Genomic DNA, 15355 nt, shown 5'->3' with positions numbered 1-15355 from the left:
GATGGAGACAGTGGGGGCAAGTGCAGCCAGTGCCCCTCTGGTATGTTTTAGCACTATCTAAATACTTGTGTCCCTACAAATGGAGAAATTCAACATAATAACGATGGAGAAATTCAACATAATAACGCTATCTTAATTCTTGTCTCCCTACGAACAGAGAAATTCAACTCAAGGCGCACAAGCAAAAATCTGAAAATCTAACTACTTTGGAATTTTAATTTTTAGGTAACGATTTGGAGTTTTACTTTGACAAATTCATGGTCAAATGGTGGGAGGTTTAGCTTTATCTGATAACCGTTTCTTTTCAAACTGGATTTGTGTAGCTGGAAAACTTCTATATATTGCAGCCAATCCCGAACCAAAGCCATTATCCACTAGTAATTTAGTACTAAGAAAATGAGAAATCTTAGCATCATTCTAGCTTCATTCTTGTTCTCGACCTTGGTTGCAATTTCATTTGCAGCTTCTGATCATTCTGTCCATCAGACATTTGTTCAATGTCTAGAAAAGCATTCTTCACCCAACATTTCTGCAGTAATTTACACCCCAAACAACTCTTCATTTCCCACTGTTTTGCAAGCCTACATCAGAAATCTAAGATTCAATGAGTCCACCACAAGAAAGCCTTTCCTCATCCTCACTGCTTTGGATGTTTCTCATATCCAAGCAGCTATTATCTGCGCAAAAGCGCAAGGCCTGCAGATGAAAACCCGAAGTGGAGGGCATGACTATGAGGGCGTTTCCTACATCTCTGAAGTCCCCTTCTTCATCCTTGACTTGTTCAACATTCGATCAATCAGTGTTAACATAGAAGAAGAGACAGCTTGGGTTCAAGTTGGAGCAACTCTTGGTGAAGTATACTACAGAATTTATGAGAAAAGCAAAGTTCATGGCTTCCCTGCCGGAGTTTGTCCCACAGTTGGCGTTGGGGGGCATTTCAGTGGAGGTGGCTACGGCAACATGATGAGGAAATATGGCCTTTCAGTAGACAATATTATTGATGCACAAATCATCGATGTGAATGGCCGAATTCTAGACCGAGCAGCAATGGGAGAAGATCTGTTCTGGGCTATCACTGGAGGCGGAGCTTCGAGTTTTGGAGTTGCTCTTGCATACAAGATAAATCTGGTCCGTGTTCCCCCTAAAGTTACAGTGTTCAGGGTGGAAAGGACTTATGAGCAAAATGCAACGTTTCTTGTTCACAGGTGGCAGGAAGTTGCAGACAAGTTAGACAATGACATCTTCATAAGAATGATTATTGATGTGGTTAATAATAATCGTACAGGAGGTAAAACTATAAGATCAGCGTTCTTCACGCTGTTCTTGGGAGACTCGGCAAGACTTCTTTCTCTGATGAATGAAAGTTTTCCTGAATTGGGATTGCGGCAATCAGATTGCATTGAGATGAGTTGGGCTGAATCTGTAATCTACTACACCAGCTTCCCCCTTGGAACTCCTGTGGATATGCTTCTTAGCAGAGTTCCTCAAGTACTAACTCACCTGAAAAGGAAATCTGATTATTTGAAAAAGCCTATGCCAATAGAAGGCATAGAATTCATCTTCAAGAAAATGATTGAATTGCAGACTCCAGTCTTGACTTTCAATCCTTATGGAGGAAGAATGGCCGAGATTCCAGCCTCGGCCAAACCCTTTCCCCATAGAGCTGGGAATATTGCAAAGATTCAGTATGCAACAAACTGGGATCAAAATGGTGTCCAGACGGCTGAGTATTACATCAATTTGACCCGAGCTTTACATAAATATATGACTCCTTTTGTCTCCAAGTTCCCCAGGGAAGCATTTCTCAACTACAGAGATCTTGATATAGGGATCACCCACAATGGCAAGAACAGTTACGCGGAGGGACTTGTTTATGGAATTAAGTACTTCAAGGAAAATTTTAACAGATTGGTAAAAGTTAAGACCGCGGTTGATCCTGACAATTTCTTCAGGAATGAACAAACCATTCCGGTGTCTCCTTCTAGGAAATACTAACAATAAAGAAGTTATCATGTAGCTTTGGTTTTGTTGATTGTTGTTTTTGTTTTTGCTTTCTGTAATTTATTTGGATTGCAAACTGCAAAGTGTCATAAATGATTCTACACAAAGCACACAGAATAAAGATTATTTTGTCAAAGTTTTGTATAGTGATTTTCTTTTTTCCCCCAATTTGTCAAATATATAGTTTGTATTTGATTTTCTTTTTTCCCTCCATTTGTCAAGATTATAGTGATTTTGGGAGATCAAGAGTTAGCTCAAGTAATTGGACTATAATTCTCCCATTATTAGGTTAAATATCATGTATCTGTCTATCTATAAAATAATCAAAACTATATCATTCTTATTATGTGAATGCCATCTTAACATTATCGATGGTATCTGTGGAATATCGACATTGAAATCTAGGAAGAGAATTTTAATGCATTAAATGTCCTTATCAAATTGAAATGAATTTCCAATGAAGTTAAAAAATATTTGTACTAGATCCCTACCCTACTATATTAAAAGAAAAAGTTAAATTTAGTGACTTAGTGTTTTAGTTTTCACTTTTCAATCATAGCTTTACAACAAATTCTGACGACTTTCTTACATATCCGAATGTACTAAGAATTTGTTATCGGGAGTTTTTATGTAATACCGACCTTGAGGTTTTGAATTAGAAATTGAATCCCTTATGGAATTGAAATTGATTTGGAAAAGTTTTAGTTTTATTTTAGAATAAAATTTAGTAAAAATCAAATTTCTTTTTACCGTATAGATTCTGATGATTTCCATCATTATCAATGTCATAATTAAGTGCGGCTCTTTTTATAATGTGCTTATTAACATGATGGATATTTTATCTACGTGGGATTTTTACCATTGTGTTGGATATATCATTTGCTTAACCGGGCATAAACAAGAAGCTTGACATACATAGGTTTTCATAAAAACAGACAAAGTTTAGAAAATATGCCTGGCTGAGTGCAATATTTGTCCAAGGTAGAAGCCTTTTTAATTCATTTTAAGGCTATGCATATAAAAGTGGGGGTGGCGTCCCTCCCCTTTGCCGGGGTTAGCCAAAAAAAAAAAAAAAAGGCTATTCATATAATACTGGCTTTTAATATAAACTAATTCAAGGTAATTTCCATCTGGAATACAGGAAAGAAATTTCAGAGGGTTAAAAAAGCAAAGAAAATATGACAAAAAAAAAGGACATATTGAATGAAAGTAGGAAATTCATTTTCCTTTTAATAACAATTTAGACGAAGGGGGATTCAAGTACCTATGGACTGTTCCGGGGTGTGGAGAAAATTGTTGAAATTAACATTTTAGCACATCCTTTTATACAAAAAAAAAATGTGGGAAATGGATTACAAACAAATTTCTGGTTTGATTCATGGTACCCTGTAGGACCTTTGCATTTGTCTTTTCCGACAAACATGTTAACATCTTTTGGCTGGAATGGCCAAGAGCGTATTTGAAAGGAGCAGTGGAAGTGGCCCCCAAGGGAGGAAACTGTCAAGAGAAGCAAGGACGGTGATGTTGGCAATACCTTGTTCCTTTGTGCCCAGACTTTGACAGAAATGATAATACAAGATGGTTCAGGCGTTTTCAAAGTAAAATCAGCCATGGAAGCCAGCCATCAGAGGGAAGAGACCACATGTGGGATGGTACGGACTGGTTTGGTGTAAGAATAACATTTCTAGTGTGCTTTCATTCTGCAGTTGCTACGTAAGAGAAGAAAGAACACGGTTGATAGGTTGCAGAAGTGGGGGTAAAGATGGATTCTGAAGCATGTGGTTTCTGCTCAAGGGTGGAGGAGAGCGTCTATGACTCACCTATTTCTTGATTGTCCTGTGACATAAATGGTTTGGTAAAAAGCTCAAAGCATCCAAATACTCTTGGGGTCAAGAGGCTATGTTGGCTTGCCCACTATAATACTTTCAGTCATCAGTTTAAAGGACTAGTATTAGCAGTAACTGATTACAGTATCTGGAGGGTGCGAACTGAAGTCAGATTCCAGTCCAAACACAGGACTGCTGTGGGAATTTTGGGCTCCATTGTTACTAGTCCAATATGCTGTTTTATCTTGGGACAATTGGAGATTGCTGGTGAAATAGGGGATACCTACTATTTGTATGAGAGTGAGAATCTGAGAAGAGTTTCAGGAATAGCATAGAAGTGTATATAATAGTGACGTTTTGGGTGTAAACTTTAGACGGAGGGGAAGCCAAAGTTTTTGGATGCTAATTAGTTGCTCGCATTAAAGAAGTATTATAGAAATTTCCTGTGAACGTTGTTGGCCATGCCATAGTTCGTCTTTTAAGTTTCTAATATTTTTATCATTCACTTTGCATGAATTTTGAGACTTTTGCGACACTTAACACTAGTTTTGGACTTACACTTAGAAAGACCCTAACTTTCCTTTCTTTTTTTTTTTTTTTGAAGAGACATCTAGGCATCATATATATATATATATATATATATATATATATATATATATATATATATATATATATATATATATATATATATATAATAAAATCGTATTCTCATTCTTATCGCTTTATACTTTTTCTTTCCTACATGGCTTAATGACAGGGGAAGTGGTTTCAACATGCTCTATAAAATAACATATGCTCTATATGGAGCTTATCTCTCTCTTTTCATAAGCACGAAATCAATTATCAATATCTATCTAAATTAAATTTCAAATATAAAACCATCATTATCATTCATGTATGACTTATAAAACCGTCCTTAGCATTCTATCCTATATTCGCGGCCGATTATCATTCTATCATAATCATATATTGCAGCCGCTTGCTCCTCTTTTGGTTTGTGAACTTCTAGGTATAACAACAAGGTATGACCTGTATAATTTCTTTAGCATGCATGCCTTTAGTAAAACTAATTTTTATTATCATCTTTTTATATTCTTATTAATATCTTTTTATATCCTTATCAATTCTTATTTCCTACCCAAAGTTATGTACTTTAAGCAACTTAAATTAAGATAAAACTACTTTTAATATTCTTATCAATATCTTTTTATATCCTTATCAATTCTTATTTCCTACCAAAGTTACGTACTTTCAACAACTTAAATTAAGATAAAACTACTTTTAATATTCTTATCAATATCTCTTTATATGCTTATCAATTCTTATGCCTACATATAGCCTCTTTATATGGTTAGGTATTTCCAGTACAAGCGGTTGGCATATTAAAATATCGATTTTGGGTTTCCACTCCTCTTAATTATCAGGTAAATCTTCCTTCGATACACATTTTTCTTTTTTAAAAAGACATGTTCATCTTCAATTTTAAGAATTTAGTAACATATCTTGCATTTTGTGTGTTTTGGTTTTATTTTCTATTTGTTCTGTATGAAGATATAGGATTTAAAATAGTATTCTCATCGTAAGTTTTCATATAGAAACATGTTAGATGTTTCCACCGAATTGGACAACATTCATATGCTATAGGATGCATGTTAGATGTTTATTAATTTGCCTTTGTTTCGTTTATCCAAGGTACTGGGCTTGTAGCTGGTGCTGTAGATCATTGCTCAGCACATACTCCAAGAGTTGAATTTATTATTTTCTCTAGCCTTTTTTTCCAAACCACATGTAAGTTTGTTAGTCACTTTAGTTGAACTATCTATTCTATGTTTTTCACTGCTGTTAAACATTCATATTAATTACAAGCATTTGGCCTATGCCTCTTGAGTGATCATGAGCTGAGAGGGGCAAATTTATTTTCGTTCCTTTTACGAAGATAAAATGTCTACTAAATTTTCATCTTGAATTGTGAGTGATCATGGGTTTTGTTTTCCAGAATTGTAAATGCAATTTGTAACTACAATCTGGAATAGTTTCATCTTGAATTGTTCAATTTTATGGAAGTAAATGCAATTGTTGATTACGTCCCATGTTGTTCTTAAATTTTTAATAATCAATTGACGAAAATATTTCTTCAGAAATTTTGTATCTTTAGCTATTATTGTTGTTAGTTACTTTAGTTGAACTATGTTTTCTATGTCTTCCACTGCTATTAAATATTCACATTATAAGCATTTGGCCTATGCCTCTTGAGTGATCATGAACTGAAATGGGAAATTTTATTCTGGTTCCTTTTGCGAAATTTATGTATGTTGGTGTTCAAGGGTCAACGCAACAAGATTTTCATGGGCATAATATATAGTCAACTAAGTTTACAAACACAATTTAATATAAAAGTATTACCCACTTTAATACATCAAATACCATAAATAGTCTGGCTAATTAAATGTACAATATTTGATTTTAGCATGAGGAGATAGATTTAATATACTCTTTTACTTTTTAATATACTCTTTTACTTTCTTAATCTATAATCTTTAAGTATTGTCTTACACAATTTTGAATGTGATAAAACATTTATTTTTTTATACTTAGTTGTCTTGCTTTGCTATCATGCAGTGATAATGAAAAATCAATAAATGCTGATTTGCACGGATAAATGGAGGAGAATGTTCAAACAGAAGAAAAATGAAAAATTTTTCTGAAGAATAGAATATTATTTGATACTATTTACTGCACTTTTTATTTCTTTTCAAGTTTTTGAATGTTATGGTATTGTCGAATATTATTTTTTCTATTTTTGAATAATTATTCACTGAATTAGATTTTCACATTTATATTATAAGAATACTTTATATTATGATGCGCACATAGTAATATACTTAAGAAAGGTTATAGTAGAATATACATTAAATTTGTATTTCATATCGACATTTTTTAAAAATTGACTAAATAGTTTATTATTTTCGAAGATTCCCATTCAACGAACGAATACAAAACTAGTTACAAAAAGAAAGGGGAAAATAGAACATAATTTTCCTCATCATCAACCAAAAAATAAAGTAATTTTCTTTGCTATGATAACTTTTAGAAACAAAAAATAGGAAGAGAACAAATTTCTTGAAAAGTAATTATGTGTATCTAAGTAATGGACTATTGGTCTTTAACAAACATAAATTTAATGATAGGTAACTTTCAAGTATTAGTGATGAAAATTTTAAACTAAAAGCTTCGCCTAAGTCAACTAAGCTCTGCCACATATTGGACAGCTATTTACAGCCACCTTGCTTGATGTCTCAAACTCATCACCTCAACCAGAACACTTTTTCTTTTCTCCTTTAATATATATTGGCTTTTATTGTACTTGTTTTGTCCATAGACTACAAAAAGTCTTAGAGAAAAATAGAATCAATTATTTCAAGTACTTGTATATGCCATATTACAATATATATGAATCACTTTTTTAAAAAATATAACAAATTATTGGAAATAAATCAAGAAAGTTGTACATTGAAACAAGAGGGAAAAAGAGCGTATACCTATATCCATGATACAATTTTACGCCTTGCTTAAGTATTTGGACAACTTAAATATTGATGAATAGTGGAACAAATTAATTTACACATTTAATCAGATAATTGGATTAGCGTATATGTATTGCTTGACCATAAATACACATATATCCATTGTTTCATTTTTATGTTTGTAGTTGTATATGTTATTGTGTAGTTTGCCTTTCGTTTATGGAATCAATGATTGTCATATGCAAAAATTAAAGTATAATTAGTTGCATACTGCCCTAGAAAAATAGTATTTTCTTTTTGTTGTATAAAAGATTACAGGGTATAACATGTCAATTTTTTTGACCTTCAAGACAAAATTAAAGATTTCATAATTCCTAATCTAAAAATGTATCAAATTATTGAAGAGAAATTTCTAATTTTGTGATGAATTTTAAAAAAATTCTACAAAAGGGGTGATTTTGGTAATGGATTCCGTCCGGGGGATCTTCGCATTCGTGAAATGCGAGCTCAGTAGAGCTCGCATTTCGCAAATGCGAGCTCTAATTTAATGTTTCTTTGCATGAACTCCTAGTTTGCTGGTTCAGACTTGCGGCTTTGAAACTTTATCTACTTCAGTTGCTGTTTGGTTGTCTTTGTTTGGCCGCAAGTTCTGATCTGCTGAGATTTGTGTTTATAATCAATAACCCTGGTTTCATTTGACGTGTTCAGTGTTAAGGGGTATTTGGGGTGATAGGTTCACTAGTTTTGTTTGAAGCTTTGCATGATTTTTCTGCATCGAAATTTGCAGAAGCATTGTTGTTGAAGAAAAAACTGTTCTTTGATGCTCACATGATCATTTCATCTAATTTGTTTTGTGCTTAAACATAAGGATTTTTGCGGCTAAAAGATGGAAAATGTTTAGAATTTTTATTACTATAGTCTAAGTGTTGACTGTTCAAGTCATTAGTTGCAGTCGGATGAAAGGAAACTACATCAGACACCATAAAGGCTGTGCCGCGAGCCTGCTGCCGAACCATCTTGCATGAAGTATTTTCAATATTGCATGATTTCCTCCTTGTCTTGGCTCTCAGTGAGCTCGCATTCTGGGAATGCGAGCTCAGTGAGTTCGCATTTCCGGAATGCGAAGACCCCTATTTGCAGAATACACTCCAAGGATCGCCCTCGTTATAGAATTCTTTTTTTTTTCTATCATAAACTAAGAATTCACCCAATTATTGAATAACAATTGATACTCGATCATTTAGGTTTTTTTTTTTTTTTTTTAAAGGAAATTTTATTCAAAACCCAGAACAAAATACAAAGCATCCCCAATGCTGCCTATGATCTAACATGTGGGATATTAAGAGTATCAAATCTTAAGAGTGTTTTTATCCTACGTGGAATAGCATCCTCGCTTAAGTACATCATGTCGTGCCCCACCTGCAATGAGGCTAAAGCGTCCGCCACCATATTGGCCTCTCGAAAAACGTGAGTGATTGTCGCCCCCAATTCCAACAATAAGTGACGAATCCTCCTCAACACATTGCAAAGCGGCCAGCGCGCTACAACACCCGAGTTGACCATTTGGACGAGAGTCAACGAATCGCTCTCTGCCCGGACCCGAGTTAAACGCATTTCTTGACAATGAAGCAACCATGTTAGTACGGCCAGAGCCTCTGCATGAACCACGCTAGCCTCCCCAAACTCCTTGTAAAATGCAAAGATCATCTTACCCTCGCTCGAGCGGACCACCCCTTCACCAAAAGCCCCGGCGGCTGTCACACAGGCATCAGTATTCAGTTTAAGGACTGGCGATGGAGGTTTGATCCATGCCACCAGTGATGGTCTGTGCACCGACCCTGTTCCCCTCAGCCCTCCAGCCCAGATACAATCCCTGTCACCACTAAACGCCCGTCCCAATTTCTGGGCTTTCCCCAGGAGTTCAATGAAGTGGCCCACCTGCCATATAATACTCTCCGCGGCCATCGGCGAACCCTCAAATCTTGCCTGATTCCTAGCTCTCCACAAGAACCATAATGCTGCTATCGGCACCAAAACTCGTATATGGTTCTCACTCACCTTTCGATGGGACAGGAACCAAGACATTAAAAGAGAAGACACCCCCTGGACTCCCCGCCGTAAAATCCCGAACTGCCTGCCAAAATGTCCCCAAACCACAGAGGCCACGGGGCCACCCACAAAAAGATGCTCCGCAGTTTCCCGAGCCCCTGAGCAGCACGGACATCTAGATCCCAAGAAGACTCCCTTCCGCTGCAACTGTACATCTACTGGGATCCATTTCCTCAATAATCGCCATACAAAGAAAGACATCTTCTTCGGGAGTGCCGAACTCCAAATGTACTTACTCACTAGAGAGGTATTCCCCTTCCGACGAAGGTCCTCCACGGCCGACATAATTGTGAATTCCCCGGAGACAGACCCCTCCCAGACCATTTGATCCTGCAAATCTGGAAAGATTTGCTGCTGGAGGACCATAGAAACATATGTCTCAGGCAGCCACTGGCGGAGCCGGGCGACATCCCATCCTCTGTGCAGGTAAAGTTCGCCCACTAACACGCACGGCTTGTTGGTGACATCCAAAAGCGACGCCAAAGGCTCCTCAGTGCACCATCGGTCATGCCAGAAATCCACCAGCCCTTCACTCAAACACTAACGAATCCTTCCCTCCGCAAATTCGCGAATCCCCTCTAACCGTCGCCACAGCGCCGGGGGCCGAACAACCCGAACCAGAGCCGGGTGCGACCCTTTGATGTATTTGTAGTGCATAAATTCCGCCCATGCCGTGTCCTTTTTCCGCAACTTCCACCATAGCTTGCAAGAGAATGCTTTCACCACATCATCTAATGACCGACACCCCAGCCCCCCTTCTGCGACTGGGAAACATACCTTCTCCCAGGCAGCCCAATGTATCCTCTTCTCAGACGAGGAGTGATCCCACAGAAAAGCATTACAGATTCTTCCCTAAGCCACAATTATGGCTTTCGGCGGCTGCAGCACTTGAAGTAGGTGTATCGGAATTGAACTAAGCACATAACGAATTAGGGTAATTTTGCCCCCCATAGAAAGAAGTTTGGAGCTCCAGTGAAATAACCGCTGCCTTATTTTTGCCAATATCCCCTCAAAGGCCACACAACTGATTCGACCCTTCACCAGTGGCACCCCCAGATATCGGATAGGCAAACCAATTTCCCGGTAGCCAAGAGTTGCGCGCACAAGTTCCTTCTGTGCCAGTGACATCCTAGAAGAGGGGGTGAAAGAGCTCTTACCCACATTAACTTTCTGCCCTGACCACGTCTGGTAATGCTCCAGGAACTGCCGAATTGCGGTCAGAGCATCCGACGAGCATCGGGTGAAAAGTAGGATATCATCTGCAAAAGCTAAATACGGTACGCGCGACCCAGCCGATACATAGAATCTGCTCTCTTTCTCCAGAAACAAGTTGTGAATCCCCCGCCCTAAAAATTCCGCCACAAATAGAAATAACGCCGGAGAGAGCGGGTCCCCTTGCCGAACTCCCCGGGAAGATTTAAAATACCCAGACGGCTCACCATTGATCAACACCGAAAACCATGCGTTGGAAAAGGTCCTATAGCACAAATCAACCACCTGTTCGCTCAGGCCGAATTGCCGAAGCATGAAGAGCAAGAAAGGCCACTCCACTCTATCATATGCCTTTTCCATATCCAACTTAAAAATGAGGTTCGGCTCCTTCAAACGTCTGTCCAAGTCTAGTGCTAGCTCCTGGGCTAACAAAATATTATCCGAAATACCTCGCCCTGGTACAAACCCTGTCTGCCATGGGGAAATGAGAGCTGGAAGCACCTTGCCAATCCTAGCTACCAAAAGTTTCAAAATAATTTTGGAACTCACGTTACATAAACTAATCGGCCTGAAATCTCGCCATTGACATGCTCCCTCCACCTTAGGAATCAGGACCAAGAGTGAGCTCGACCAACCCCTTGGCTGGCTGACTCCTTTGAAGAAATCTTGGATTGCAGCTACCAGGTCATCCTGTATAATCCCCCAGCAAGAGCGAATTCACTGGAGCTCTTCACCTCCATCGAAAAAACAATCTGCCGAATTTCCTCGGCAGACGGAACTGCCGTAATTGCTGCATTATGCTCGCTGTCTGCCTGGGGCAACTCAAATGGTAGCGCTGGGAAGTTTCCCTTAAAAGCCGCCTCCGAGGTAAACAACGTACTGAAGAAATCCGTAGCTGACTCCTTGATTTGCTGGCCAGTGTCGCACCAACGCCCCTCCGCATCCCTGATCCTCGTGATGAAGTTAGAGCTCCTTCGTTGACGGACCACGGAGTGGAAATAAGACGTGTTCGCATCCCCTTCCCGAAGCCACTTGACTGCTGACTTTTGCCTCCAAAACTCACACTCGGTGGCCAACTCTCTGGTGTAGGTCGCTCTGGCCTCGTTTAGGCGGGATCTGGAAATGTCGTCTCGATCCCTATCATAATCCTCTTCCCTCTGTCTGTATATAGCCTCTGCAGCCTTGACACGAGAAGGAATGTCACCAAATGTCTCGTGGCTCCATTCTCGCAATCTTTTCTTCACCAGGCCCAGTTTTTTGAAGAAACGAGGCATACCCACCCCCGACACCTCCGTCTCCCATATTGCACTAACCACTGCTAAGAAACTAGGATAACGGGCCCAAACATTGAGAAAGCGGAATGAAAACGGGGAAGCCGTCCCCAATCCGCACTTAACCAGCAATGGGGAATGGTCAGAGCGGCCCCGTGCTAGATGTGAAACTTTGGACACCGGGTAGGACGCTAGCCATCTGTCATTAGTCAAAGCACGATCTAGCCTTTGCCACAACGAGCCATTTGTCCATGTGAATTGTGATCCGTCAAAGTCCATTGCCGACAAACCACACCGAAACATCGAGTCGTTGAATTCCTCCATGTTTCGAAGATTGGGGGGGGATCCCCCAATCCTCTCATCGGGCGTGGAGATTACGTTAAAATCCCCTATCACCATCCATGGATGGTCCTGCGTCTCACTAATTCTCTCCAGCGCCTCCCAAAGTGGGTGTCTCGCCACTCGGGTGCACTTGGCATAGACGAAGGACACATAAAGCGAGACGCCCAACGCAAAAGACGTCCTCGCATGAACCAATTGGTCCGCACTTTCAACACAATTTAGTGTCATCCCCCGATCCCAAAATATCCAAACTTTCCCATTCACATAACTCGCCGCGGTTTCGAATTTAAGCTTACGCCTTACTATTTCTAGTTGACTGACATCAGACATTGGTTCCAAAAGTGCCAGAATTCGAACTGAATTGTCGCTACATATTTTTCCCAGATACCGGAGGGAGTCCGCCCGGGAGGCCCCCCGAATATTCCAACATAAAATATTAATTGGATTTATCATTAGAACGGAGTGAATAAGCAGCCTGCCGAGCTTGCATTACCTGTTTCTTGGCTTCCCCCTTGCGCGGGCGACCGCGTCTCCCCTTTTCGTTGCCCAGCGTTTCCCTGTCCAACTCGGGCGCACCGCAATCCTCCCCCTGCGTCTCTGCACCCTTCACCTGGGATGAATTCCATCTAAGGCACAACTCCTTGTGAAATTCCAAGAGTTGTTGCCTAGTGGTGGTCACTGCCTCCAAATTGTCCATCGACAAACTTCGCGACAAGTCTCGCCTACGTAATCGACCCGAGGGGCCTCGTAGCGAGTCTGACATGCACCCAACTGCTTCCTCCCCCTCCAACTCCTGGAGAGCCGCAAAACGGTTCAGCTCCTCACGACCGGTGGTACTGTTCTTCCCCTTTTGGCCGTCCCTCGTGTAGCTCAAGTCAATGACCAGCCGGTCACCTTGTTCCAGCAGCACCCCAGCCAATGCACCGCCCGAAGTCTGTCCTTGCGCTCCTCGAGGTGGAGGAGGAAATTCTAGCTCAGCCCCCTCCTCCTGCTCCTTATCTTCGTCGGTTCCCACATGGTGCGAGGCTGCCAGAGAGTTTGCTGCTCCCACACCCATCTGCAACCCCCCGTCCGCCTCATATTCTGTATCTACGCAATCCAGCCCAGGGAGGACCAGCGCGCCTGGCGCCGTGCGGTGCGGTGCTCTTCTGCACTCACCTGCAGCTCTCTGCTGTCAGCTCCTGTCGCCGCCGCCTCCGTTGCTGCCCAACTCACAGCTTCCGCGACCTCCTTTACTTCGCAACCAAAAGTTCCCGCATGCTCTTTTTCTGCGCAAGCTACCGTTCCCGCAAGGTCAGTCTCGGCACCACCCAATCCAGGTAGGAGGAGCAGTCCTGGCATCGTGCATGGCCCTTCCGCACCCATCAGCAGCCCATTGCCATCACCCCCTGCCGCTGTAACTTCTGTATCTTCACACCGCACCCCGGACAGGACCTTTGGATTGATGATCCCCTCCGTGACATCTAGCGCATGCTCTGCTTCTGGCCGACCCAGCCCAGGAAGACGCCGAGCACCGGCCAGCGAGCGTGATGGCTCCGGCCCCATCAGCAGCCCCCTGCTGTCAGTACCTGCCGCCGCAACCTCTGTCTCCGCGCAACCCGCCCCCGGCAGGCTCTCTGGTGCCCTCTCAGGGATGGTCCCCTTGTCCGTGAGCGCTTTTGGTATGTAATGTCGTTGCATCTGCTGGGTTACCTTTCGCGAGGCAGGGGCTTGTTTTGCCGGCCGCTTTGCTGGGTCTTTCTGATAGCAGGCCGTCTCTACGTGGCCAAAGATGTTGCAGAACGTGCAGTAGTCTGGTCGGTTTTCCATCACCACCGGCTGCCAAAAGCCATACTCCTCCTCTCCTATCCACACCCGATGCACCGGTGACGAGGCAAGGTTAATTTCGACCAAGACTCTCGCTACCGAAGGGCGACGGAGGTCGCATGTTGCTGCATCAACTTTGAGCGGTCTGCCTAACGTCGAAGCCAACATCAGTAACTGGTTCTTGTGGAAGAGAGGCAACGGCAAATCTGGAAAACCCACCCAGACCGGCGCTACTGCCACTTCCTGATTCGCCCGGAAGTCCAGCGACCACTTGGAGATGACCATTGGTGAGCTCCGGACATACCAAATTCTCCTGGCAAATAACCTAGTATAGTCTTCTTCCAGCGCCGGTCGCAGCAGCACGTGTTTCGGATCCAGAAGACCCACTGCACATTCGCCTTTGAGGCCGAGGGAGATGATGAACTTTTTGATAAACTCCATGGGTGGTCTGCAGTAAGGAAACCTTCCCACCAACGCATTCCGGAACGGCTCCGAGAGTTTCACAATCTCTTGTCGTGTCAGCCGAAGCGATGGTTCTCCTCTGTAGGAGGCGATCTCTCCCAATGCTGTCGGCTCTGTGCCAGCCGCTGAGACCACCGCCGCATATGAGAGGGGCGGCCCTCCATCCGGTGGCTTTTCCGACGGCCCAACGGCCGTCATGCAGTCTGTCGGGATGAACCCTAGCGAGGTTGCAGAAGGAAAGCCGTGTTCTCGATCATTTAGGTTGAGAAATTTCAGTCAAATTTAAGGGATGCTTTTCATTTGATTGTTTTAGGATATCATACATTAGGAGCATTTTGTGCCTGACAATCGGTATACAACTAAAAAATTGTCGAAAATTTAACTAATAGTCCACAAGAAGAAGAAAAGGGAAAAGATTTAGAAAAAGAAAAGGAGCACAATATGTTTATGGGAAAAATGCACAGACCTTTTCAATAAAAGTATTCCAAAAAGATGCATTATTAAAGAAAGAAAGGAATGAAGTATATGTTGCTAGAAAGCAAGATATATGGAAAAGATGAAATATTGTTTGCTAGCTTATATATAAAAGTAGTTTTCAGCCAATTCAAGTTCCAATATAACTTAAAAAGTATGGTGAATAAATTGTTCAAAAAACCTTGGTGTATTTATTACGTTCGGCATTTATTATGCCTAAGTTAGATGTACTATTATAATCTGTAGTACTTTGGCATGCAATTATATGAGGTTGATTTTTTTTTTATCACAAAAGTGCAATTCTGTAAACATCAAGGAAAGTCTCATA

At 41.3% G+C, this 15355-nt stretch overlaps 2 protein-coding genes across 2 annotated transcripts; one reads left to right on the top strand and one right to left on the bottom strand.

The window, feature by feature from the left end:
- Positions 1-239: 239 nt before the first annotated feature.
- LOC113707817 (berberine bridge enzyme-like 8) lies at positions 240-2137 on the top strand. Its single transcript, XM_027230140.2, has one exon. The coding sequence runs from the start codon at positions 397-399 to the stop codon at positions 1993-1995; it is 1599 nt and encodes a 532-aa protein (XP_027085941.1). The 5' UTR covers positions 240-396; the 3' UTR covers positions 1996-2137.
- Positions 2138-8668: 6531 nt separating this feature from the next.
- Positions 8669-12615, bottom strand: LOC140014203 (uncharacterized). The gene is made up of 4 exons (XM_072064627.1): positions 11407-12615; positions 10382-11362; positions 10044-10264; positions 8669-9878 (listed from the first exon to the last, which is right to left on the bottom strand). The coding sequence occupies exons 1-4, from the start codon at positions 12613-12615 to the stop codon at positions 8669-8671; spliced, it is 3621 nt and encodes a 1206-aa protein (XP_071920728.1).
- Positions 12616-15355: the final 2740 nt, after the last annotated feature.

The sequence above is a fragment of the Coffea arabica genome, chromosome 9c, assembly GCF_036785885.1.
Source record: "Coffea arabica cultivar ET-39 chromosome 9c, Coffea Arabica ET-39 HiFi, whole genome shotgun sequence".
NCBI classification, from domain to species: domain Eukaryota; kingdom Viridiplantae; phylum Streptophyta; class Magnoliopsida; order Gentianales; family Rubiaceae; genus Coffea; species Coffea arabica.
The sequence above is the reverse complement of the archived record's forward strand: the minus strand, read 5'-3'. Positions and strand labels throughout refer to the sequence as shown.